This window comes from Hippocampus guttulatus, chromosome 4, assembly GCF_054856545.1.
Source record: "Hippocampus guttulatus isolate MCC_2025c chromosome 4, RoL_Hgut_1.0, whole genome shotgun sequence".
In the NCBI taxonomy this organism is placed as follows: Eukaryota; Metazoa; Chordata; class Actinopteri; order Syngnathiformes; family Syngnathidae; genus Hippocampus; species Hippocampus guttulatus.
Window position 1 is genome coordinate 14,628,904 of NC_141264.1, and position 25,582 is coordinate 14,654,485.

General features: G+C 42.0%; 1 protein-coding gene across 1 annotated transcript; it reads left to right on the top strand.

The window, feature by feature from the left end:
• The first annotated feature begins 318 nt into the window (after nt 1-318).
• sema3ab (sema domain, immunoglobulin domain (Ig), short basic domain, secreted, (semaphorin) 3Ab) lies at nt 319-24,520 on the top strand. The gene is made up of 17 exons (XM_086108964.1): nt 319-835; nt 9,730-9,890; nt 10,208-10,270; nt 12,708-12,827; nt 13,924-14,014; nt 14,591-14,710; nt 15,333-15,475; nt 15,839-15,953; nt 16,033-16,102; nt 17,147-17,291; nt 17,367-17,586; nt 17,659-17,750; nt 17,827-17,868; nt 18,288-18,445; nt 19,380-19,447; nt 20,392-20,537; nt 22,550-24,520. The coding sequence occupies exons 1-17, from the start codon at nt 715-717 to the stop codon at nt 23,057-23,059; spliced, it is 2,385 nt and encodes a 794-aa protein (XP_085965090.1). The 5' UTR covers nt 319-714; the 3' UTR covers nt 23,060-24,520.
• Nucleotides 24,521-25,582: the final 1,062 nt, after the last annotated feature.

Here is a 25,582-nt window from a genome sequence, read left to right on the forward strand (position 1 = left end):
CATTGAATAGGAAACCTAATCATAACTTGTGGCCACTGGAATATTGTGAAGGTTCCTGTAACTTCAATCAATGGAGGGAGGGGTCAGCCCAGGCCAAAATATGTATTTAACGGCACATCCAGTAGGATGTTCTGCTTTCATGATCCATTACTTTCCTGTGCGTGTGTGTGTGTGTGTGTGCGCGCGCGCCTTGCCCTAACCTTAACTTGCGCTTCCTCTTCTCTCTCTCCCTTCCTCTTTCACTGCACTCTCACTCTGCCCTCCTGACTGTGTGTTCACTGTCTGCTTCAGCTGTGCTCACTTGCCCTGTGCAGCGTGGACAGCACAGAGCTGTGCTAACAGGAAAAGGAGATTTTGAGGGAGAAAAAGTGGACAAAGAGGAGCACTCAGCACAGATGACTAAGGATTAAGAGCAGAAAACAAACAGGACAGTGTTTTCCCTCATTTGGCCTGGATGGCGATTTAAGTGACGAGGAAAGATTTACCTTGCTGCTTCTCCATTGCCCATTAATAAGTTCACCTTGGGCTTGTTGCTGGGACGGGCTCTCATGCAGTCACCGCAACCCCCCGCACCTGCTGCCAAACTCATCTTTTGGACTGGCTTTTAAATTTGTTCTTTTAGTTCAGATTGCCCCACAAAAGTGTGTGGATCTGTAGAGGTACCTCGGAGGTGCGGAGAGGACAGGCGCTGCTGGACTTGCTTACCTCAGAACCATGGGCTCTCTTTTTTGGGGCAGCTTTGTTCTGACCTGTGGCGTGATTCTGTTTCGGAAGGGGGGCGACGGAGCTCAGCAGACCAAAGCCAATGTCCCTCGACTAAAACTCTCATACAAAGGTGAGTTTTGTGCACTTTTAATACCCTTTGCACCATCTTAAAATTATTCTAACACTGTCCACACCTTGTCAATTTTTTTGTTTTTATCTGTAAATAATAACAATAATTTACTCAAATGAAGAGAACACTCATAATGACGAGATGCATCACTTTAATTTGAAAGCAACTTTTTTTTTATATGAGCGACTAAATTAGTTACATGTGACTCAACAGTATGTTGTTTAAATGAGTCCTTATTATTATTTACGGCATACATGACATGTTTGCAACTACTGGATATTTGACCAACCTGGGGTACATCATGATTTTTTATCATCTTCGCTTATTTTTAATTCCGTGTGCGAGAGACGTCATGGGCATTGAAAAATATTGCCATGTGTTCTGACTGCCCTTATAATGTGTGGTGTGGTCAAGATGAACAGAGTATGCGACACAAATAATGATATCTGCCCATAGTACTGAGACCAACCTATTTGAGGCAACTCAATGTCACGAAGGAATCCAGACTGCTAGAAATGAACATGTAAGAAGAAAGAGTACTATAAGAAGTAGGAGTAGGAGACACCATCAGCCAACCGTTATCTTATCTGGAAACTAGATTGTGGTGGCAGTATCTTCTTCTTGTTGTTTTTATTGTGGCGAATCACTCGTGAAGCGTGTTTTTCAAACATTCAACAGAACTGGTTGCTCATTTACTTGTGTTCAGACAATAGCAAGAGCTTCATGTGACAACCGCTGAGTCTGTGGCTCATCCCAACTCTGTTAACCACGCACAATAATTTCTTCTCTTTGTGACTCAATTTGAAATGTACAATTTCTGGAGTCTGAGCAGTTTCTGAGCGGGGATGAAATATCACCTTTATCACATCCCACACCACAGGATGATCACTCAGCGTAATCTTCTCATGACACCATATAATCTGCCCTTTGCTGATTTTGATCGCAAGGAAGGGAAAAATGCCCAAATTAGTCAGATTGTCGGTATGCGTGTACCCCAATTCAAGATTTGCAATCAAACATATGAAAAAAAATAACTTGGCTTGAATGAAGAAAAATCAAATCACTCTTAACGCACAAAGCACCACATGACAGTCCTTGAGGATAATTCTTCGGGACATCCGATAACCACGCCTCTGCTGACTTTAATCGCAAGGGAGGAAAAATGCTCAAATTGGGCCCAACTGTTGACAAACGTACACATGCACAATTTAAAAACGTCCTAATTGTGTGATGTTTTTGGGATAATCATCCAACCAAAATATGTTGCTGCGGTTGTAGTAGTTTAGATTCATGTGGCTGTCATGCATTCATGGACGAGTCAACTGTTCATGATACAAGCCTGTGTGAGATTCGGTGTCATTATCTTATCTTCGCCTAAATTATATGACAAAACCATGTTTGCCAGTGTATACGCATCGTGAAAAGTAGTGCCAGATGCCGACTCCCTGCCAGCAAAGTGCAAAGTGTCATTTATTTCTTTTCTTTCCATGTGTCATACCCCCCCCCCCCCCCCCCTGCAACGTGGGGCAATTATGCTTGGAATGAATGGTCCAGGTCTGTTTAAGCAGATGGCTTTACCCTCAAAAGAAATAGTCCTCACTCCTTCCTGGGAGATCCATAATTACAAACACACACACACACACACACACACGCACGTTCACATTGCCATCTGTAGACGGCTAATGATACCTGTGAGCATATCAGTCAGTTAAAAAGTACACGCTGTCAGTTGGTAGATGCACGCCCACACGCAGTGGAAGCCAACTGCAACTGTGTACATCTCTACGAGGCCATCATTTGCATTTGGCCCTTTGGGGGGCACTATTTAGCAACTGCGCTGTCCTGAAAAACTGCATTACGAGCAGATTTAACCTGCCTAACTAAGGTACGAGAGAGCATCTTAAATCATCCCCCTGTATGTTTCAAAATGAGACGTCAGATTATCGTATTATGAATCATTCATATCGTCAAATAAATTGTGTCGATGTATTACCCTGTGATAGGTGAAGTCGACTGATTCACTATTACACAATAACAGAATACGCCTGTTTTAGTCCTGCAATGTGTACAATACTGTAACTAAAGCAATAGAATATTTAAAAAAAAAACTGAAAATTCTGAGTACATATTACGGCAAGTAATGAAACTGAATGAGATACACACCAAAGTGCTGTGACGGCAGGCTTTGATTGTACGCAGATGTGAATGTGAACAACAGCAAGAATAGGCAGCAGGGTTGTACATAGTGAAAAGATATGTCATGTATCAAATAGCCTATATGCGCAGATAAGAATGCAAATGAAATTAGGAAGTAGATTTGTTATAGATCCAAAGTGAATGAGAATAAAATCAAAAAGTATGTTCAGTGTCATTGCGTATACCAGAACACAGGTACACATAAATATATGCAGATAAATGGAAAGCCATACATGACTGCATGGATATTTCGATATACTGTAAAATACACAGTTGAAATCAGTAACATTAACTCCAATTACAAATGAATACATCTGTGAATATTGAATTCTCTTTTTTTTTTGACTCTCTGAAGCATTCAAAGCTAATATTTCCTGGACAGTGGCATGTGGTCCAAACCTACACTCTCAGCGGCATGTGGGGCACTGAACTTACAAGAACTCTGACCCCTAGAGGTCAATACACGATGCAGGTCTCAACCAGTGTGATCGCGGACTACAAAGGCTACCCTCCTATGAATGTAGCATTAAGATGTGTATCTCAGAGCACCCGCGCCTCCATAGATCCTCACTAAACATAGTTATACGATCTGATACGAACTGAATTTTTTTTTCACAAAGAAACACACAGCTGAACCCCACGAGATTCAGGCCGATCTTTAGAAGTGAGAACTGAAGGTCACTAGGTCAGCGGCGTAGGAGGAAAGATAACAACGATACCCCACGGCTACCTAAACACGAGCTAAGGTCCAACTGTATCAACAATCATGCTGTGAGGTGATGCCAAGGCGCCTAAAGGGGGTGAATGCATTAAAGAAATGCACTTGCTGATCATAAATGACAACAGGAATGGAGATTGGGACAATTAACAGCCTGCGGGGGAATTCATGACCCTGGAAGTAAATGACCATCAGTGTGCTTTATTCGTCAAAGGTGGTGTTAACTGCCAAGGAGTGATGAGATGCTACTTTATTTTAATAGGATGTACTGCCGGACATGCGGTACAAGGGTTGTGAATGGGTGGAAATTTTCCTAGAAACTCCCATGGGATATGCTGGAAATGTTCCAAATTAGAAGCTCAAAAATTCATGCCTGGCAACACAATGCCTTCAATCAATGTCGTCTTTTGAAATGCAACTTTTTTTATTTTGAGAAGACATTTTTGCGAAACCCACTAACCTTAGAGGGAATACCGCTTAGTTGGGATCAGATAAACATGGAAGTAATCTTGAGGGTGGAGTATGCTTTATCCATAGACAATAATAAAAAATGGAATTGTGTCTTGACTACAGCATAGTTTAGTGACAGACTCTGACACCTTTAGACTTGCATAATCAACTTACATCGCCACTCGTGGAGCGGAATTTCCCTGTATTTGGATTGTCACCTCCATGTAAAATTTTGAACAAGAGGTTTGATCAAATATGTCTGTGGTATGTTTTTGTTTTCAATAGTAAACCTAAGCATTTAAATGACATTGCTTGGGTTCCCCCCACCCCCGATTACTCTGGCTTCCTCATACATTGAAGACTTAATTGTCGATAGGTGAGAATGGTTGTTTGTCCTGCGATCTACTGTCAAACAGTCCCGGGTGTATCCACTCACTCAGCCCAAGTCAGCTGGTACAGACTCCAGCTACCTCATGAGGACTGTGGCTCGATGATACAATAACATTCACTTATCGGTGTTCCAACTGTTGGATCCTATTTTATTGTGGTATACGTATAGGTACAAACTATAATAAAATGCAACTTTGCTTCAAACATTATATACTCTTGAAATGTCATGAGGGGTGTAGGCATGGAACAGAATCACAAGTATATACATTAGATTTCCAAAATGGATACATGTAAGTGCACAGGACGGGTTCAACACCACAACGGACAAAGTAGCCAAACGCATAGACTGAAGAAGGCAAGAGAGACAAACGAGAAGCATGTTTCTGAATCTGAATTGAAAGCAGCACAGGGCGCCAGGATGTACTTCGTAGTCCCGAGGCCTGCATCCTGCAGAACAATAATGACGACATCCGCAACATTCCCGTGTGCGCCCGGATTAGCAGCAGACCAACCAGCATGCGGCAAATAAAAATAGGCAGCGGAGATGTTTTCTGCATTTCAGCGTCTTTCTACCGGAGAACATACTCGACTAATGAAGCTTTGTGTTACATTTCCTCAGGCGTAAATGAACCATATGTGGACTGCTTGTGTTTTGTCAAACGTGTACGTTCGCACAATCAGGAGTATGAGCGATGCGTCAGTGTTCAGAAGTATATGCCACGCGTGGGCTTTTGTCAAGATGTGTTCCTTCTGTTTCTCTGGAAGCACTTAGATAACACTACCGCTGCCCCCGCCCCTTCTCCCCAGTCAAGAAAGAGTGAGAATGTAGGGTAAAATAGTTTATTTTTATCAGTCTCACATGGGACTGTTGATTCCATGCATTAATTCTGTCTGCCCCCCATTGCTGTGTTTTGTCTCTTCTCTCCTCACAAAATATTTTGGCGACAGAAAAAGCAGTGAGACTTAGTGCGAGTGGGTAAGAAAGGGCAGCTGTTGAAACAGCAACGGTGCAGGATAGAGAAAGTGATAGACAAGCAGTTGGTGAAAAGCCAACAGATGAGAGAAGACTTAACTCTTGGCACTGAGGCAGCTGACACCTGTTGAAAGCGGCACATCCTCCAATTCACCTGCTTGTATGTTGTTACCCTGTTTGGCAGTGGTTCATTTGAATGCATGTGCTCCACATTTTATCTTGAAATAGCAGGTTGAACAAAAGAAAATAGATGTTTGTTGTTTAGCCGAGGGGACGCAGGGGATCCAACATGTAGAGGCCCATACCATGTGGGGAAAAATATCCTCTTTCTTTCCGATGGCATAAATCCCAGTGGGCACCATGAACAGACATACCACCCGCAACAGTGTCTCTCCCAAGATGATTGGCTTTGAGTTATACGCAATGCCCATGTTGTCGCCTTGGACACCACTCCCATAGAAATTTATCATGCGGACTGACGTTTACTGTATGTTGCATTGGATGAAGGTAGCAACACAGCATTCAAGAAAGCATCTGTAGGGCCTTTAAAGAACACACGTGCTAGATTGGAAACAGACTGGCAGTTTCGTATTTTTGATTTCAGGACCCAAAGCAGCATTAAAATGGGAGTTGCAGGACTCAATAATAGAGTTGTCGTCTCCCAACCCAGAATTTGTGGGTTCGATCCTCAACCCTTGTGAAAAGTGTCCTTGAGCAACATCTCGAAGCCTCAGTTGAGGCAACAGCGTTAAAGTGTTTTGAGGACCCAAGGTAGAAAAGCAGAGTTGGATGAAGAAGGCATCGGAGAAAGCTTGACATTGTGACGTGTCACTGAACCCACTGAAGCTTAAATATCAGACAATTTTATTAAAGAAAACAATAAACGTGACAAGATCAGAACCATATGTGATGTCAGCCACATTTTTTATAGGACTATAAATTTAAACATTAAAAGATAGGAAGAGGGAATGTTTTGCAATACCGGGAACTTACTGTATATTCTCTAGTTACGGAGATTTCATTCAGCAAATTTAAGCAAAACAAACATTTCAGAACAGAAACAGCCTGCTTCATGATATTTCCAGAAAAAAAAAAAAATAACCCTCTCGTGCAGTGTGCTTGTCGTTGTGACAGCCAGCTCACATTTGCACAACTTAGTCTAATGGGAAACACCATACCAGATCAGCAGGGTTCTGCATGGTGGGAATTTGTGGTGTTTGCAAATAATCACAAACTGCTTCATCTTTGGCGGAATAATTTATCGCTTTCCTTCCACTTTGTTAGTGGCGGCCCAAAGTTGTTCCAAAACCTATTATGAGTCTGCCTTTGTTGTTGTTTTTTTTTTGTTGCCTTCATTGGTTCGCTCTGATTCACCAAAGCTGTACAATCAGAAATGCGTTACAGACACTTTGCGAGAAACTAGTCGACGTCAAGCTCTAAACATCATTGTGAAGTAATAAAGTCGGTACCAACCCCATCCTACAACAATTCTCTTTGCTTCACAGGACGCGTTGGATGTTTACACAGCATTAATTTATCGTATATGTAATGGATATTCTGATTCATCTTGACAACCGCAGCCTTGGTGGAGGTGAAAATGGATCAGGCGGATGTTACACTCCTGTCAGTAAAAGGACTTTATGTGAGCACATTCACCCGCGATGGATCACCATAACCAGAAGACAACATGGATCTGGGATAACAGCTTTGGACTGGATTGAGCAACACATTTTAGAGATGCTAACTGTGTTGGGAGTAGTAGCCCAATCGCCCCGTCGTAAAACTTATCATCCCGAACGCATGACGAATGGATGTTATCATCAACTGATCAATGGATATTCAGGTGGATAAGTGACGGGATGGTTTGACTTGAAACAATTCGACTTCTATGGCTTCCTTTTGGCTTCACAGCTTCGTGAATGATTTTAAATCCTCAGGGATTCATGAAGTTGGTTATACATATCAGGTTCTCGGCGAATGATGGGAATGGGGCAGTCGGTACCTGAGGGCTTAGGGTTAATGCAACAATCTGGCTTTACATTTGGTAGACAGTCTAAGTCCTCCACGACTGCTGAGGCACCGGAAATCAAAGCAATAACATTGCTAAGCATGAGCATACGTGGAATGGCAGATTGTTTGTATGCATTGACAACAAAGGCTTGGGATTCAAATTTGATCATTTTGGAGATACATGAGGTTTCTTGTACATGTCTTGGTTACGACTATTCGGGTAGGTGAAATAGAAATCTGACAGCTGAGCAATACAGTGGTGTAAAAAAAAAACACAGAAAAGGATGGTTCTTTACAAAGCATTTTTGGTTTTAGCTTTTTTGTCGTCATTCCATGAGATTCTCACACGCTTCAGATTTAAGCCCGTCTTCTATTTGCATTACGCAAAAGACATTTTAATGTGATAATTGTATGCTTGCAGTAGATGCAGAGATGAGGGTTTTCATAGTCATTCAGACAAGTTGAGCTTTCCGCTGTTAAAGCAAATGTCGCCTTGGAAAACCCTCCGACTACACAGCAAAACGTGATCTGCAAACCATACTTAATGTGTCCAAATAGCAGCTGCGGTTCAGCATAATACTGCGAATACTGCAGTTTGGGTTGTGGACTATATTCCTACATTACATATATATATATATATATATATATATATTCCTCCTAGTTTTCCACTGTCGACGCATCAAGTTCTGCTTGGCTGCTCTGGTGAGGTGACCCTCACTCTGCGGGCAACCTGATCATTGGCTGCTAGTGTTGGCATCACCTGGGCAGTTCAGTTAAGCTTGGCATTGCCTCCTTGGGTTTGGGCGGCTGTGTTTTTTGGCTCAGCTGTACAATTTCTAACAACTCTTTTCAAGCATGACGGTGTCTATGAGAAATGAAGAAAACCACCACAAGTCTGTGGTAAAACTGACACAAGTGGCATATTCAGTGTCACACTGTGTGTTATACTGTACCCTGGAATGACACCTTCAAAGGAGAAAGGTGTCTTTGTTCCGTGTTTGTAGTAGTGGCCCAGGCACCTCAAAGGTTTGTATTAGAGCAAACATGAATGCGCTGGCAAGTGTCAGTTTGAAAAAACTTCCAAGGCACGATGTTGGAAAGTAGCTACAAGCATAGTTTTGAATGCTCCTTACAATGACACTTTTTTTTAGCTACTCACAATTTAGTGAATTCTTAATGAATTAAATACTAATGTAACGTCTTTATACTGTCACGTTTGCGAGGTGGTGATGGACCCCAAAAAGCAGGCAGGAGGGAGGAGCAGGGTGAACTTGAAAGATTGTATCAAAACTAAGAAAACTAAATCCAAAACAAACAAAGTCCAAAGTATCAAACAAAACACATGACTGAAAATAAAACTTTACAATGACCAAAACCTGATGAAAACAAACATGACAGCAGCCAACAAACAGCAACAAACAAACATGACAGTAGCCAACATCAACAATGACCCGACCATGAGCAGTCAGGTGTGAGTCCTTTTATAGCCATAATTGCCTAACGACCAACAGATGTGCAGCTGCAGGGAAAAGCCCCACAGTGCCACCTGTTGGTCACAAACTGAAACATGACATAGATGTCATTTCCTATTTCTTTTTTTTTTTGTTTTTTTTGTTAAGTCTAAGATTTGGCATCAATGGTTGTAGGGAACTGATTTTTGATTCCATAAACTGTGTGTTGAAGAAATCGAGGCGCAATTGAGTGCAATACTTGTCTGCAATCAGCAACTCAGTCTCAAAAGAGAAATATACTGTCACCTACGGGAAGTGTGCAGTATCCAGTGGAATTGAGACAGGTAGGACAGATAATTTAAGAGAGGAATTCTCAATGCTTCTAAAAATATATTAAAAAGGAAGAACTGCTTCACTTTTGACCAAATTTAGTCTATTCCCTACTAAGTAGCAGCAAATATCCCATTTATGACATGTTATAATTCACAACTGTAGGGACAACAGACAAGCAAAGAAAAGTAGTCCATACCACTAAAACCAGTAAGCAACGGCACAAGACAGCAGCAACCAGACGGACATACTGAAGTTGAAGACCGTCGGCACATCTTGAAAAACGAAGCATTTGTCTGACAATCAGCCAAAACGAATGGACGTTGTCTGAGAGACGTTGGCTTTGCGGTTTAAAACGCTCCACCTTCCCCCGCAGACATGCTGGAGTCCAACAACTTCGTGACATCTGAAGGTCTGCTCAACAGTTCGTCTTACCACACCTTCCTGCTGGATGAAGAGAAAGGAAGACTGGTGGTGGGAGCCAAAGACCACATTTTCTCCTTCAACCTCCTCAACATCAGTCAGGATATCGTACAGGTAAAACAAAGCCTTCAGGGTCATGTCTGGCCGACTTCATGCAATCGGAGCTTAATGTACCTCAGGCTTCTTCTGTTCAGCTTGGACCGGAAAGTGTCTCATTAATATTACAAGGCAGCGCCGTCGCACGCCATCGCACGCTGCGCCAGGCACGCTAGCCGCTCTATGTTCACATGGATGAATAATAGAGTAAACTGAAACAAAGTGGAGAACAAATCGCACAGTGACCCTTTCAACCTGCATATAGTGTATACATGTACACATGTGTGCACACGGAAGGAATGATTCTTTTGGTCTGTTTTGGTTTGTGTTTGCAGATACCTTGGCCGGCGTCTCCCATCAGGAGAGACGAATGCAAGTGGGCCGGAAAAGATCTCTCGGTACGAAAGTTTCCTTTTTTTCAAGTTGGGGGGAAAAAAAAACCAGGGCTGATAACCAAATCCATTTACTGGAAAAAATGAATAATAAAGTTTAATTTACTTATGGCTAATTTGATCCTACGGGCCATAACGCCCCACTTTGAACACAATGTCTGTTTGTGCAGAGGAAATAGTTTGACTACATATTTTTGATCAAGAAAAATAATTCCATCCATATTTTCAGCAATCATGAGGACAACAACTGGCACACTTGCCTCAGGTCTGATGGCAATCTCAGCACCAACTCGGAGACCAGCATTTCACCTTAATCGCCGTTAGACCTTTCAGAAGCTCCACTTAAAAGAGCAAGATGGAGTGAATCTCTATGACTCTACTTAAATCTACTCCTATGATACCAAGCATGAACAATATGTAGAGTCATATGTTCAAGGATCATCCGCATTACTCTGCATCTTTGTGCTACAGAGACCTTAAATCTGCAACAGCAAATACGTTTGTTACAGTCATCCCAAAGTAAAAAAGCAGCAAAGTAGTATCACTCACTGAATCCGCAGTGGTTACACACACACACACACACACATATATATATATATATATATATATATATATATATATATATATATATATATATATATATATATATATTTATTTATTTATTTTAATTTTACTGGATGTCATACATGTCTTCAGAGTCATTTGGCTCAAAATACGTTGGAAACATAACTGTAATACTGGTTGTCTTGTCATGAGTCAGGGTGAGCCCATCAAAAATCGACATGCTGTTCCTCTCCAACGTTAGCTCACGGAGATGATATGATGCCTCAGGCCATGCTGCTGTTTGCACCTGAGCTCACAGGTTGGGGACTGGCCAGGACAAGGCTTTTGTGCGAAATATTTGAAGGCCCAGAAACTCCTTCGTGCGGTATCTGTAAACATTATGGCACAGATGAGTTGAGTGGCCTAAAGGGTGTTTTATCCCTTATCGATAAAGAAGAACAGATTGAGAATGTTTGTACACGAGCTCACTATTGCCGCATGACATGATGCAGTTAACAGACGGCGATGAAGTTTTGGAGAGTCAACGTTAGCTTGCACAAATGTAACGTTAGAGGAGAGCAACAGGTTTTCTGAGTTCAGCTCCTTGTTATTAGCTATCTGCAGATATACAACGTACATTTTTGTGACAGTTTAGATGTCGCCCTGTAAATGAGGTGGGCATAGTAAGCTCAAGCTTCTTCCTACTTTCCCTTTCCGTAGTTGTAAAACCTGATTAATATTCACGATGGAAAAGCCACATGTTTTGTATGTGGCCAACACAGAGTTGGCCCGAGCCGCTGACTCTGTGATTGTGACAATAAAATGAACGAGAACAAATTAGGAAGCTCACGCTGGTGCCTGACACAAATAAGAGCAACAGGTTGTGTTGAGTCATGTTTGCATAACATGTATTTTAAGTCTCTGTTCAATGTACTGGTAATAGAAATTGTTAAGGGGAGTGAAATGTAGACCCCAGGCAAGCAAGGGGCGGCATGGCTGATGTTGTACAGCAGTTGTCTCACAACCCGAAGGCTGTTGGTTAGATTCTCAGCCCTTGTGACCGTGTCAAAGTGTCCTACAGACTAACCCCACCCGGTTGCTTCTGATGCTATGTTGGCAGTTGTTGAACAAGGTGTCAGTGTTAATGCATTTTGAGTACCTCGAAGCTAGAAAAGCGCAATGCAAGTGGAAGTCCATTGAGGATCTTGCAGTTAGACAGCCTCGACTCTTCCATTTCTTATTCTTTGTATTTTTCAACAGTTTGTATGCCCTGTAACACAATCTCACAGGTCAGTCTTCATATGCACATCATGTGTGGGATCCCTGACAAAAACAAAATCACCTAAGATGACAAAATTCAATACATATGTGCTACACTTCAGATGACAATGCTCAACCTTGCAACTCATTGCACTACTTTTGAAAAAAGCACATCATAAATCCTGGGGTGTGACAGCTGCAAAACTGCTGTCTGCGTATGACCCATGAAAGCCAGATGAGCTTAGTTATGCATAATTTGTGAGGTTTTTTTTCCTTTTTAATATGTGATGACACAGTTACTTTCATTTGAGGTCAGGTCTGCCTGCCATGTGCAACAAGGGTGCGCAAGGAAATAAATATGCCACATGGCAGCAGAGCAGTGGATACAAACACATTCAGATGTTACACGCAAGGAGCATCATAAATAAAATGCAAAATGAAGGGGTTGTATGCAAGCGATGAGAGCCTGTGTTAGATACAGAGCAATATCTCTCGTATTACATTTCCACGTGCACATTTTTTCAACACGGGTAAATAATGGGAGGCGTTAATCACTGTCCAATTGTGTAATTTACAGTAAGTCAGGCATAAGCCTTGGACCAGTCCGAAATGATGTCTCATTTTTGTCTCTATCCTTCAGAGAGAGTGCGCAAACTTTGTCAAGGTGCTGCAGCCATTCAACCAGACTCACCTCTATGTGTGTGGAACAGGCGCATTTCACCCAGTGTGCTCCTACCTTGAGGTGGGAAAGAAATTAGAGGTATGTCTTTGATATTGCATACCTTGGCTTTACAAATCACTTCTTCAAATCACACTTGAATGGACCCAAGGGAGATTAGCTTTTGTTTAGTGCAAAAGCTCATGGGGATCCAATAAACAATAGACACACAGGTTCATGAAGAAATCTCGCTTTTTTAAACATTTTTTTTAATCCTATATGACTCCTATTGGAACTTGTTTATGTATTTGAGTGAAGGGAATTGCTTTGTAAGCCTGTCAAGGTTACTGAGTCAGACTGAAAACACAATTTCACATTTGCATGAGTTTATTTAAAAAAAAAAAAATTAAAAAAAAGAAACGAAAAATGGCTGCTCACTATCACTGCAGAGCTGAAAACTACTTTTTCCATATACTGTAGGTTTACAAATAGTATTTAAATAATTTATTTACTCAACCTACCGTCCATCGTGGTTCTTTCCATTCACATTTTTAGAATCGTAATAAACAATGGATGAGAATTTATGCCTATTTATCAAGACAAACTGCAAGAACCAAAGGAGGAGACATGTTGCGGAACATAAACATGGATGCACACAACAATGCTATTTGCAAATGAGTTTTTTTTAACGAGATACTACTTGTATTCTAAACATAAATGAAGCAATTTGGTAGAAGTCAGACAAAATGTATGTTTTCCCCACTAACACCATTACAATGGCGCACTCTTTGCCTCTTTTTGAGCATGGGTTCGTGAGACATTTTGGTGTTGTCCACTCATAAATAGACATGGCTACCAAATTCCGAGTTGCCGTTTGAAACCGGATTCAGAGGATGAGTCAATTTTGGGGTTACGAAATAAACACTTTTTGCAGAATAAGCACAACCGCAGCATTTGATGAGATTTGAGAAAGAAAAATGCATTTCAAGAGAGGTCTGTGAACTATTTCTCTCTCGACGTTTACACTCCTGTACCTGAACTGACCAACTACTTTCTATGGGATTTAAAATGGAATATTAAAGGCAAATTGACAAAGTCCAATCAAGTGACACATTTGTTGCGGTATGCCAGTGAATCAAAGTTTTGATCCCCCAAACCACAGAGTAAATGTACTGTATACTGTATTTTCTTCACTCAGGACAACATTTTCCGACTCCTACCTCACACTGAAAACGGCAGAGGAAAAAGTCCCTATGATCCGAACCTTCTCACTGCGTCCATGCTGATCGGTGAGTCCCAGACATGCCGGGAAAATTTTGAAAGAAAACAAAAAAAACACGGCAGACCTGAAATCACCTGCAGCCTTATCTTACACTGATATTGTCTGTCATTCACGCCAAGTGGATGTGCTTTGTAGTTGTAATTTAGGCACTGGAACCTTCGCATTGCTATGACTGTAAAATATTTCAATCTGGACAATCCTGCTGAGAGCTGGTAGTTAGTCTCAGATGTCACTCAGCTATTGTGTTGTCTTACGTGAATCAGCATTTGGTGAACAAAGAACCAGACAGTCATCTGTCACCAATTATTGCCTGCCACTTTCTGTGACATCACACCATTCAACCCGACAGATGGGTGCTTTGCAGCCTGCCACTTCTTATCACTACTTTTCTGTCTATTCACTCACACACCTTATTATGGACACCCCCATTTTTATGCATTCTGTCCTTCTCCCATGTGTCCTTCCTTCACTTCTGCTCTCTTTTGTATCTTGGTCCATTTTTAATGGGGAAAAATACACACTTCAGCTCTTTCATGAAATGACTCCACTGTGCTGATACTCACTTCTGTCCCGATGGTCTCAGATGGGGAATTGTATGCGGGCACGTCGGCTGACTTCATGGGACGAGATTTTGCCATTTTCCGCACCTTAGGAACGCACCACCCAATCAGGACGGAGCAGCATGATTCTCGCTGGCTCAATGGTGAGAAACAATTCTCTTTTGAAGTTCATTTGTTCACTATTATGCTCGAATAGAACATAGCCTTCACCAAAGTGTTCCCACCATCATATCCTGAGATAGGAAAACATGACACATGACGGCGAGCCCAATCAGGACAAGCCAAAAGGAAATATTCTGGGTCTGAGTAAATCAGTCAAAAAGCCCTAAAATGACTGGCAAGATGAGGAGCTGCTATGCTATTAAGTGCATAATCAATTGTCCATAATTGTTTGTTTAGGCTTTTGCTGTTGGTTGGATTCATTTGTGTTGTCCGAGCAGAGACAATTACGTAGCCTGTACTTCAGCAATTGGTGTATTTCGGACGACATCTGATCTGTGAGTTCACGCTGCCCTTGCATTAGCAAATATGACAAAAGATTTTTCTCTACATCTGGACGAGACCAGATTCACATATTAAATTCCATCATTTTTCCCCCCTCTTTGCACTGCCATGATGCATATCCCACCTATGACATTTGAGAACAAATAAAAATTGGAATTGCGTACCACACGGTCCAAGACTAGCTCAACCCCTGAGGGTTAAATGAATAATTGTTTAGTGCGTGTATTTTGCTGAATGTGCGTCTCTCTACATGTGAGGCAGATCCCAGGTTCGTTGGTGTCCATCTGATTCCAGAGAGCGACAACCCAGAGGACGATAAAATCTACTTGTTCTTCAGAGAGAACGCCATTGATGGAGAGTACGCCGGGAAAGCCACACAGGCTCGAATTGGCCAGCTCTGCAAGGTGTGAACAATAAGAAATCGACACAGGCTCAATCACACGCTACTTTATGTGAAGAGGCGTCAATACTTAGCGCATGAAAAAAAGAAAAAAAATGTTTTTTTCTTTTTCTTCCTCTGTCTGAGGGGCTTGCATAATGGCTGCTCTTAGAGGTTCTTGTCTATGGACATATTTACGTAGTTCTTATAAGAGAGGGGGCTTTATTGTGTAAAGTACAATCACTTCACATGACAAAACCTTGAGAGAAATACTAAATGACACATGAAGCTCAGTGGCATCACTGGAATTTTTACTGAATGATCTCCAGAACTTGGAGATGCTTAATCACTCACCTTCAGATTTAGAATAGTGCTCTTAACTACTCAGAATGACCTCGGGGGCCACAGGAGTCTGGTGAATAAGTGGACCACCTTCTTAAAGGCTCGTCTTGTCTGCTCTGTGCCAGGAAGTAACGGCATTGACACACATTTTGATGAATTACGTAAGTCGCCCCAAAATAAATTGTACTATTCAGTGCAGGAAATGTCTTTATTATATGTTGCTCTCTTTTTGGCTTTCAGAGGATGTTTTTCTGATAAGCACCAAGGATCCCAAGAGCCCAATTGTCTATGCGGTCTTCACCACATCAAGGTACTGGGGCTGACTGTGGAATAATTTCTACGGTTCGACCAAAATAGATTTTTATTTTAGGCTGAAGGTGATGCCGATTTTTGGCAGAAAATAATCGATTGATTAATCCGTGGATTATTTAAATAATATATCATGCATAGAATAAAGTAATTTTGAAGATGCTCCGGACATCCTATAGAGCTCACAATAAAAATATATTTTTTTAAAATATTAAATGAAACATCTATTGGCCACAAAAAGTCAGTCAAACAAAGCATGTCATCACTGACATTTTATATATATACTGTATATATATACATATATAATGTATATATACACACACCTGTACATCGTCACTGTCTTGTGAAAGCACTTGTCCATTTTTGGCTGCGGACTTCCTGTGTAGAGTTTTCCTCATGCCTGTGAGGCTTCTCTCTGGGTGCTACGGTTTCCTCCGGCTGCGATCGGCGCCAGCACGCCCGCGACCTAAAGAGTAACCTCATCAATGAAATTCTTCATCCATCCATCCATTTTCTGATCCGCTTTATCCTCACAAGGGTAGTGGCGGGTGCTGGAGCCTATCCCACCTGTCTTCGGGCAGTAGGCGGGGGGCACCCTGAACCGGTTGCCAGCCGGCAGGGCACACAGAGACGAAGAACCATCTATGCTCACACTCACACCTAAGGACAATTTAGACTTTAGAGTGTTCAATCAGCCTGCCATGCATGTTTTTGGAATGTAGGAGGAAACCGGAGTACCCGGAGAAAACCCACGCACGCCCGGGAAAACATGCAAACTCCACACAGGATCGAACCCACGACCTCTGCACTGTGAGGTCGACCCGTTAAAGCACTCGTCCACCAGGACCTTTAATGAAATTCTTCATACAAAATTCATGATATAAGGTTACAGTGTATATTTACGTGTAGTTAATATTGAGGCCAGTGTTACTTGTGTTTATCTGCCGTAAATGGTTACCATGGCTAAAATTAAATGTAATTTGGCCCAATAATTTCATTAGAATTACTGATTTCACAGCTGCACGTGTTCTTTTCATTCCATTAGCAACATCTTCAAAGGCTCAGCCGTGTGCATGTACAGCATGACTGACATTCGAAGAGTCTTCCTGGGTCCTTACGCTCATAGAGATGGACCTAACTATCAGTGGGTGCCCTTCCAGGGGCGAGTTCCTTACCCAAGGCCTGGCACAGTGAGTGTATTAATCAAAATGAACTAATTCCAATTTGAATGGATGGGATTCACTGATGATTCACTTTCTCGGCAGTGTCCCAGCAAGACGTTCGGAGGATTCGGTACGACCAAGGACCTTCCTGATGAAGTCGTAGTCTTTGCACGAAGCCACCCAGCTATGTTCAATCCTGTCTACCCAATCAACAATCGACCGATCATTGTTAGAACCGACGTGGACTATCAGTTCACACAGATAGTGGTGGATAAAGTAGAAGCAGAAGATGGCCAGTATGACGTCATGTTCATTGGCACGGGTATGACTAGTAATGAGGCTCTTTGGAAAACTGAATGTAATTTACGTAATGAATACTGTCGTTTTGTACCAGACATCGGAACAATTTTGAAAGTGGTATCAATCCCAAGAGGCTCGTGGCATGACCTGGAGGAAGTGCTGCTGGAGGAAATGACTGTTTTCAGAGTAAGTTCTTCCTCGCCTTAATTTTATAACCGTTATCCTTGTAAGTTGTCTAAGCTTACCATACTGTGTGTTACAGAAGCCGACAGCCATTACAGCGATGGAGCTCTCAACAAAGCAGGTATTTATAATCAACAGAAAAACAATAGTCATGCTAAAGTGTTCAAAACAAGTCTGTTGTATAGCCAGAGATAAAGTCAGAGACGGTAATTCGTGTTATTTGATTTTAACAACCTAATAATACATTCAGTGAACTAACCCTTTTCTATAAGTAGTCAAAACATGTGACTGGGCCTTTTATTTCATGTACCAGTGGGGTGTTGGTATCGGCAGCAAACCCGTCATTAGATTGGATCGTCAGGGGTAAACCGTTACTGCATAAATATCCAAATCGTTTGCTATTGTTTGAAAAGGTCAGGAAAACAAATACAGGCCAATCGAAGTGTCTAGTCAAATCCAAGTGTCTAGAACCTTGGCACAAACCATCCATGTTTCGTTGTTCTGAAAGAAATAAGCCTATATTCTGATTTATCTGCGCAGCAACAACTGTACCTGGGCTCGGATATGGGTGTGTCCCAAATGCCTTTGCATCGCTGTGAGGTTTACGGAAAGGCCTGCGCCGAATGCTGCCTGGCAAGGGACCCCTACTGTGCTTGGGATGGGACCGAGTGCTCTAGATACTTCCCCATGGCTAAGAGGTAGTGGGCACATCTTTTATGATCATATACTAAATCAGGAGCCAGGGGCAGTTAGTAAATTTTCCAAGGAGGGCACATGAGAAACTGGAATTGTTGTCAAGGTGATAACCTTGTGCAATATTCACTGAATTCAGTTATATAAAACGTCATTATTTTGTTTTGATAAGCTGCTACCATGTCGTTGCATCCTAACTCAATTTGTGGTCGGGAATCCCAAATCTTAAATGTATAAATCAAGTTAATTGAGTTGAGACCTCACACGAGCACATCAAAATAAAAGCACAACTTTCAAAATACCTGTTTAAGCACTGCATTGTTGACATTTTATTTTGACTTCATGACCACTGTGAGGGCAAGTCAGAGGATGAGCTAGATGTGGACCGTGGGTTGCACCTTACCCATATATGTCCTAATGAAGAAGATTCAATTTGAGATGAAGTAATGCAAATTCCAAAACAATCTGTATTTTCATACAAATAAAGTCGACACATACACGCAACTCAAGCATTGCACATAGCACAAACGACCACACAAGATATGTACTTAAATGACGACAGTGATCACAGAGATGAGCCAGGCGATTGCAGAGAAGACATAAACACGGGTCAAGTTACAGCGCAAGTTTTGTTCAAATCCCTAAGATGGACTTCTGGGTTTACCAAAACCAATGTTGGTGATGTTGCGGGGTCAGCATGACCAAGAACCAGTTTTGTGAAACTCTCTTCGTTTTCTGAGATTTAATCCTACGCAAAATTGCCTGGGGCTTATTGATTTTCATGCGCAACAGCAACCTTATTTTGTGTGTGTGTGGGGGGGGGGGGGGGCAAAAAAAAAACCCTTACATGATAAACACAGCAAGATGAAGCTCCAACCTCGGGATTCATGATCTACACAAGCGTAAGGTCGCTGCTGACTGCCCTTTGTGTTTCTGCAGGCGAACCAGGAGACAAGATATCAGGAATGGAGACCCTCTTACGCAATGTTCAGATCTGCAGCAGCACGGTACAGCAATGATCATGATGGTTGAATTGAAGATGTTGGTGTTCGTTCAACTGAATGATAGCATCTTTCTTTGAAAGACCGGAACAAACAACTGGGCCTAGATTTCCACAATGTGCTTTTCATTTAAAATTTGAGACAGTCTAATGAGTGCAATGAAAGTATGTGCCTGAATGTGAATTTATGATGCCTTTTAAGTGGCGACTATTTGCGTTGGTAGAAACTGGATGAAGGCAGACAAAAGAAATGACTAATCCAAAACAGAAGGCCGGATTCTACTGGAACATTTACATTTTCTAAAGTATAGATTTGTGCTCAACATTCAAATAACATTGTGCCATAGTACAAGATTTAGATTGAGTAAAGTGAAGGTGGCAGAAATGGAAAAGACAGTTTCAGAGGCTCTCGACAACAAAGCCAATTAATTAATTAATTAATTAATCGACACGCATAGCATGCTAATAAACAGTGAGCGGCTTGGTCTGGACTGCCTAATGGTGGAATCAAAAACATTACAAAACAGCAAACTGTATCTGACGTTATAGTAAGAAATTACCTATTTTGGCTCTATATTCATTACTTATCGAGGGTTTGGTGCCTGTTGAAGTAGTCAGCATTTTTGTTCTGATACATTTTTGACAGTAGGTGTTAAAAAGTTGAATCCAGTCTAATATTTAGCACTTAAGTGGTAAGTAACGACAGACAAGCCTTTCTTCCTGTCTAGCCAACATGCTATCCAAATGATACCACATCATGTTTCAGTACAGAGATGAGTTGACACAGCAACATGTGTTTCCCATTGTGCAAAAGTGGACGATGAACTGTTTCCAACATTTGACAGAACATCTTTATGCTTTTCAACTCCAGTCAGTCGGGTGAGTTATGAGCTCTGAAGTGAGGTATAAACATGCGTGACTTACGCTATACGCTTTGATTATTTGTCTTAGATGAACTCAGTGAACAGACAACCCTGGAGGACAAGAGTGTTTATGGTGTGGAGAACAGCAGCACCTTCCTCGAGTGCAGCCCCAAGTCTCAGCGAGCGCTGACTTACTGGCAGTTTCAGCCTTCACCTGATGAGCGCAAACAGGAGGTTGGCGATTCCTCGACACTTCTATGTAGTCACTGCCGGGTGTTGACACTTGTGGTGTTATTTACCGTAATTTCTCAAGTATAATATACACTCGAATACAATATGTACCGCCAACAATCATCCTCTCACAGATGGATTTTCCTTATTCCTACGTATAATATGCCGCCCATCAAAATTGCTGGTGCCCATGCTCAAAAATAGAGGATGGTATTAGCCCTACAGTAATTTGAATATCATTCATTCATTCATCTTCCGAACCGCTTGATCCTCACTAGGGTCGCGGGGGGTGCTGGAACCTATTCCAGCTGTCTCCGGGCAGTAGGTGGGGGACACCTTGAATCGGTTGCCAGTCAATCGCAGGGCACACAGAGACGAACAACCATCCATGCTCACACTCACACCTAGGGACAATTTAGAGTGTTCAATCAGCCTGCCACGCATGTTTTTGGAATGTGGGAGGAAACCGGAGCACCCGGAGAAAACCCACGCAGGCCCGGGGAGAACATGCAAACTCCACACAGGGAGGCCGGAGCTGGAATCGAACCCGGTACCTCTGCACTGTGAAGCCAACGTGCTAACCACTGGACTACCGGGCCGCCCAATTTGAATATCATGCTATTATATAAAGAAACTCATAGTGAGAAAAGCACAGCCGGTACCAGGCATAAAAATCCACTAGGGTACATGTGAGGGCTCCCTTTGTAGCCTAAGACTTGGATGAGTCAAGTCGTTTGTGTATAACAACCTAGACGTTGTTATTTTGCCGACTGATGTTGTGCTGCACGTCTCAAGAAGCTCGCAGCAATAGCTAGTTTGGATAGCAAAGCATAGAAGCAATGCCAGAAGGGCTCAGTTTCCCAAGCAAAATATATAAATGTAGCCAACTAGAGACCATGATGTCATGGAAAGTGGAACTGTTTCTTTGACCTTTTTTTTCTACATAAATTCATTTGGCATTACATAACACATTTCTCACAAACCCCAAGTACCAGTCGACACAATGGGACGTCTCTTTCGCCAATTTTCCTTGCACTTATGTCTATTACGCACCACTAACTTTTAATTAACCATTGAATGCCACCCTTTTTTACTGGAGCAACGCCCTCAATCCCTCACATTTTACAGAATTTTGACTGATTTGCAAGACCCACAGAATTTTTTGTTCTACGGGTATATAAACATGCATAAATCCTGTCAGAAGAAAGGTGAGACTCCCTTCTTTAAGCAGAAAAAAAAGTTTGTTTCTATCTTTCTCCATTTGTTGGCAATCAGCATGAGAAAATTGCTGATTCCTTAAAAGTTTTATGGAAAAGGCTGATTTTCTTCAGAAATCCAGAGAAAATTAGCTTTTTGTAAAAGCATGCATTTCAAGCATCATTTCAAGTTTGACACTGTTTTTTGCTTTTGGCAATCAGCATTAGAAAATTCTTTTCTCCATCGTTTCTAACTTGCTAGTTGCTAATATTCCAATTCACTATCCACATCCATCACTCCTCCACTATCACGCCCCCTCAACGACTTCTGCGGCATGATCCTGGTGGACTTTTGCACCACTGCCATCTGCTGGCCATTTTTTTTACTATTTAACATTGCAGTCAAGCCTGCTCCTTCAGTGAGAAGTTGCATCAGACTCTCTTGCACCCTCCCCCATGAAAAAATACGCCTTTAGACGTCATAGGGAGGCAGGGACTATGCGCTAATTGACGCTTTTAGACGTCAAAGGGTTTGAATAAAAAGACAAAAAAGTGTCCTATACACGAGAAATTACAACTTGGCGGTCTACACATGCAAGTTGTTCCATATGTTCTTACAGTGCTACCGCAGCCATATTCGATATATTTCACTTGAAATAAAGGAAGACAGTCAAAATAATCACACATGGGCATTCAACTGTAATTTCACACTTGGGCCTACTGTGTAAATCCAGCCATAGGAAACGCTCGCTGTTAAAATTGCCAGGTTCATATGATACTGTCATTGCTCATTTGAAAATGTTCTCCCCCACCACACAGATCAAATCAGAAGAACGCTTCATCCACACTGAGCAAGGTCTGTTGATCCGCACGCTCAACAGGAAGGATACTGGAATCTATCTGTGCCAGGCTGTGGAGCACGGATTCGTGCAGACTCTTCTAAAGGTGACCTTGGAGGTGATCGAAACCGAGCACCTTGAGGATCTGCTGCACGGTGATGACGAGGCCATCGCCAACACGTCAGTCCAGGACCTCTTACCGCCTCGGGAAACGGCCAATCACAAACTGTGGTACCGAGACTTCCTGTCTTTGGTCAATCACCCGACTCTGAACAGCATGGACGAGTTCTGCGAGCAGGTCTGGAAGCGAGAACGCAAGCACAAGAAGCAGAAAGCCCACCCGGTGCAGCACCAGCAGAAGGCGGAGCTGAACACCCACGGTCACATGCACAATCAAGGTCTGGCAGCCAAGTGGAAACACCTGCAAGAGAGGCAAAGGGGGCGCAACCGCAGGACCCACGAGCTGGAGCGGGCCCCCCGCAGTGTCTGACCCATAAACCATAAATCTGAAAGCACATCCCCGATTCTCATTCTGTGTCCTTCATGACCGTTCCCATTAACTGAACTGCAGACTCTTTCCGCAGTGACTGGCTTTGAAAGCATATTTCTTCCGCCCCAAAGTGCCAGCTGCTGTCTCCCTTGCACGGGCGTACCGGTGTGTTGCAACGGATGGTTGAGTCATGTTATCTCAGCTGGCCTCAGCTGCTTGGGGACACAAAGTGTCAAATAGCACAAGGAGTGAACACACAAACCCGCCTTATAGACACTCGGTGGCTTTGTGGGCTTGCGAGTCCAATGACAATTTACTGGCCACGACACGGACGTGACTGAACTGGTGGAGGCGATGTGGTTTCAATAAGGTGCTGATAGAATCACAAGACGAGAGCCCGAGCACTGCATGGCACTGTGGAGCAACGCAACGGCACCACAAATATGTAGCTAAAATTGTGTACATACGAGATGACATACAAAAAGGGATCGAGTGTAATGCATTTTTTTCCCCATGTTGTTCTTCATGATAGAGATTTATTTAAGAAGCCATTTTGTACTTGTCTGTGTGTCTGTGACAGAGATAAGCTTCACAAACAAAATGCTGCTGTTTCGTCCATCTCAGCAGATTCTTGACGGCGCTCCTTCAAATTCTTCAAACGCCTGTTCTCCGTGCATGAAATGCGTCGCTGAATATAATCTTCTGCTACCTATATATTTATTGCTTGTACTCCTATGTGCATTGTGGAAATGCTTCTTGATTACAATGTCTGGCTTTTTTATTGGACCAAGCGTATTATCACAAGTACTTTAGGACTGGAAGTATCAAGGAGACATTTGTCACTAAGGGTCAATGATGTGCACTGAGCAATAACGCAATATCCCTCGCCATGTATTGCTTCATTAAATATCCTCAGAATCTTTCTACGAAGCACACCCACAAGCTGGAATGTAGCTGTGAACAGTTTGTAAATATAGACGCTATTCTCCATTTCTGAGGACACGGCGTGTTCGTGCATGTGACTTCTACTGTAGCGTTTCCATTTTGCGATGGCAGTAATGTAATCGTCCCATAGTGAGCGCACACAGTAACAATGTAAATACTGTTTTATTTGGGTGTTTGATTCCCTGATTATTAACGCGGGGTAAAGATCTAGTCAGACGTCTACACACCAGCTAACATGGTACCAAGCAACAATGTATAATATTTAGAAACAAATGTGCAGCACATCAGTACAGTATGTCGTCTTTGGAGTGTTTCTAAAGCTTGTTGATCATTTTGACTGTGGCAGATGAGAAACACAATGTGAGCTCAACGATAAGGTAACAAAATTCATCAATGTGATAAGTTGATGATCATAAAGAGATAATATATGGTTCCAAGTGAGGATATCAACCTCTGCTGCTGCGTTGCCATTGTGATATATTCTACTGTTTAAATAAATGTCTCTTCATAAAATGCCTTCCTGAAGTGTTTTTTGGTTTCATTTACAATATAATCATTCAGTGCAAATAATTTACATTCACTCTCCCCCCATTTGATTACAGAGATGGAAGGCTACCAGTTCCCAAGGTGTGAAGAGCAAATTGTAAGGCTGTCACCATCGAATATATCTCCCAATCGATGAATCTAAAAAGTGGATACATTTTAGTTTGTAGAAGTGTATTACAAAACTAATTTTCTTCGACTACTGTGACCCAATCGATGTTGTTTATTTGGTCCATTTTACTGATCAAAAATAACTAAACAACAACACAAGATCAGAAGAGTGACAGTGACTGAAGTCTTTTTGAAAATGATCCAGTCGCGGGTTCTGCCATTGTTTTCCAAAGTACAAGCAGATGTTTTTCTTTCTTATTTTTTTTATTACTTTGATTCCAATACTTACTCTGCTTTCATGAAGGACGACAAAGGTTAGAGAAAAATTACTTTTCGAGAAGCTGAAATCAGAAAATGTGGACAATTTTAAGTTAAACAACGGCTCTAAAACATTACTCCATTCTTAAAATAGTTGACGATTACTTTGATAATCAATTAGTTGTTTGTACCTCACTTCAGAGCTCATAACTCACCCGACTGACTGGAGTTGAAAAGCATTAAGATGTTCTGTCAAATGTTGGAAACAGTTCATAGTCCACTTTTGACACTTCTAAATTTATTTTGTATGCATACTCGACAGTAAGGTGGTGATGTGAATATTGTATGACATCTCCCGCTTTTAGCACATTCTGCTGTTTAACCCGCACAGTATCAAATAGTTCAAGCTGCGCAAAAACACTTGGAAATAATCTTGACTACCCACATCAATTGCAAAGCATAAACGCCCGGTCAGAAAGAAACAAGACACTTGCATTGTGCTGCTCTACTTCCCTCCAGTGGTCGTCATGGAGAAGTACAAAGCACCGTATTTTTGTTCAAGGTTTGATAAACAGTTCCTTATTCAAGAGTTGATATAATATCCTGTATTTACAGCAAACTTACCTAATGTGAATTATGGAAATTTGGTGAGTCCCAACCCATGGA

Bases quoted from the DNA above. Each gene is read 5' to 3' on its own strand.
- sema3ab (XM_086108964.1), top strand. From the start codon at position 715: ATGGGCTCTCTTTTTTGGGGCAGCTTTGTTCTGACCTGTGGCGTGATT. The intron at 15,476-15,838 runs GTGTGAACAATA...TTAACTACTCAG, and splicing joins GAATTGGCCAGCTCTGCAAG to AATGACCTCGGGGGCCACAG. The intron at 15,954-16,032 runs GTAAGTCGCCCC...TTTGGCTTTCAG, and splicing joins CACACATTTTGATGAATTAC to AGGATGTTTTTCTGATAAGC.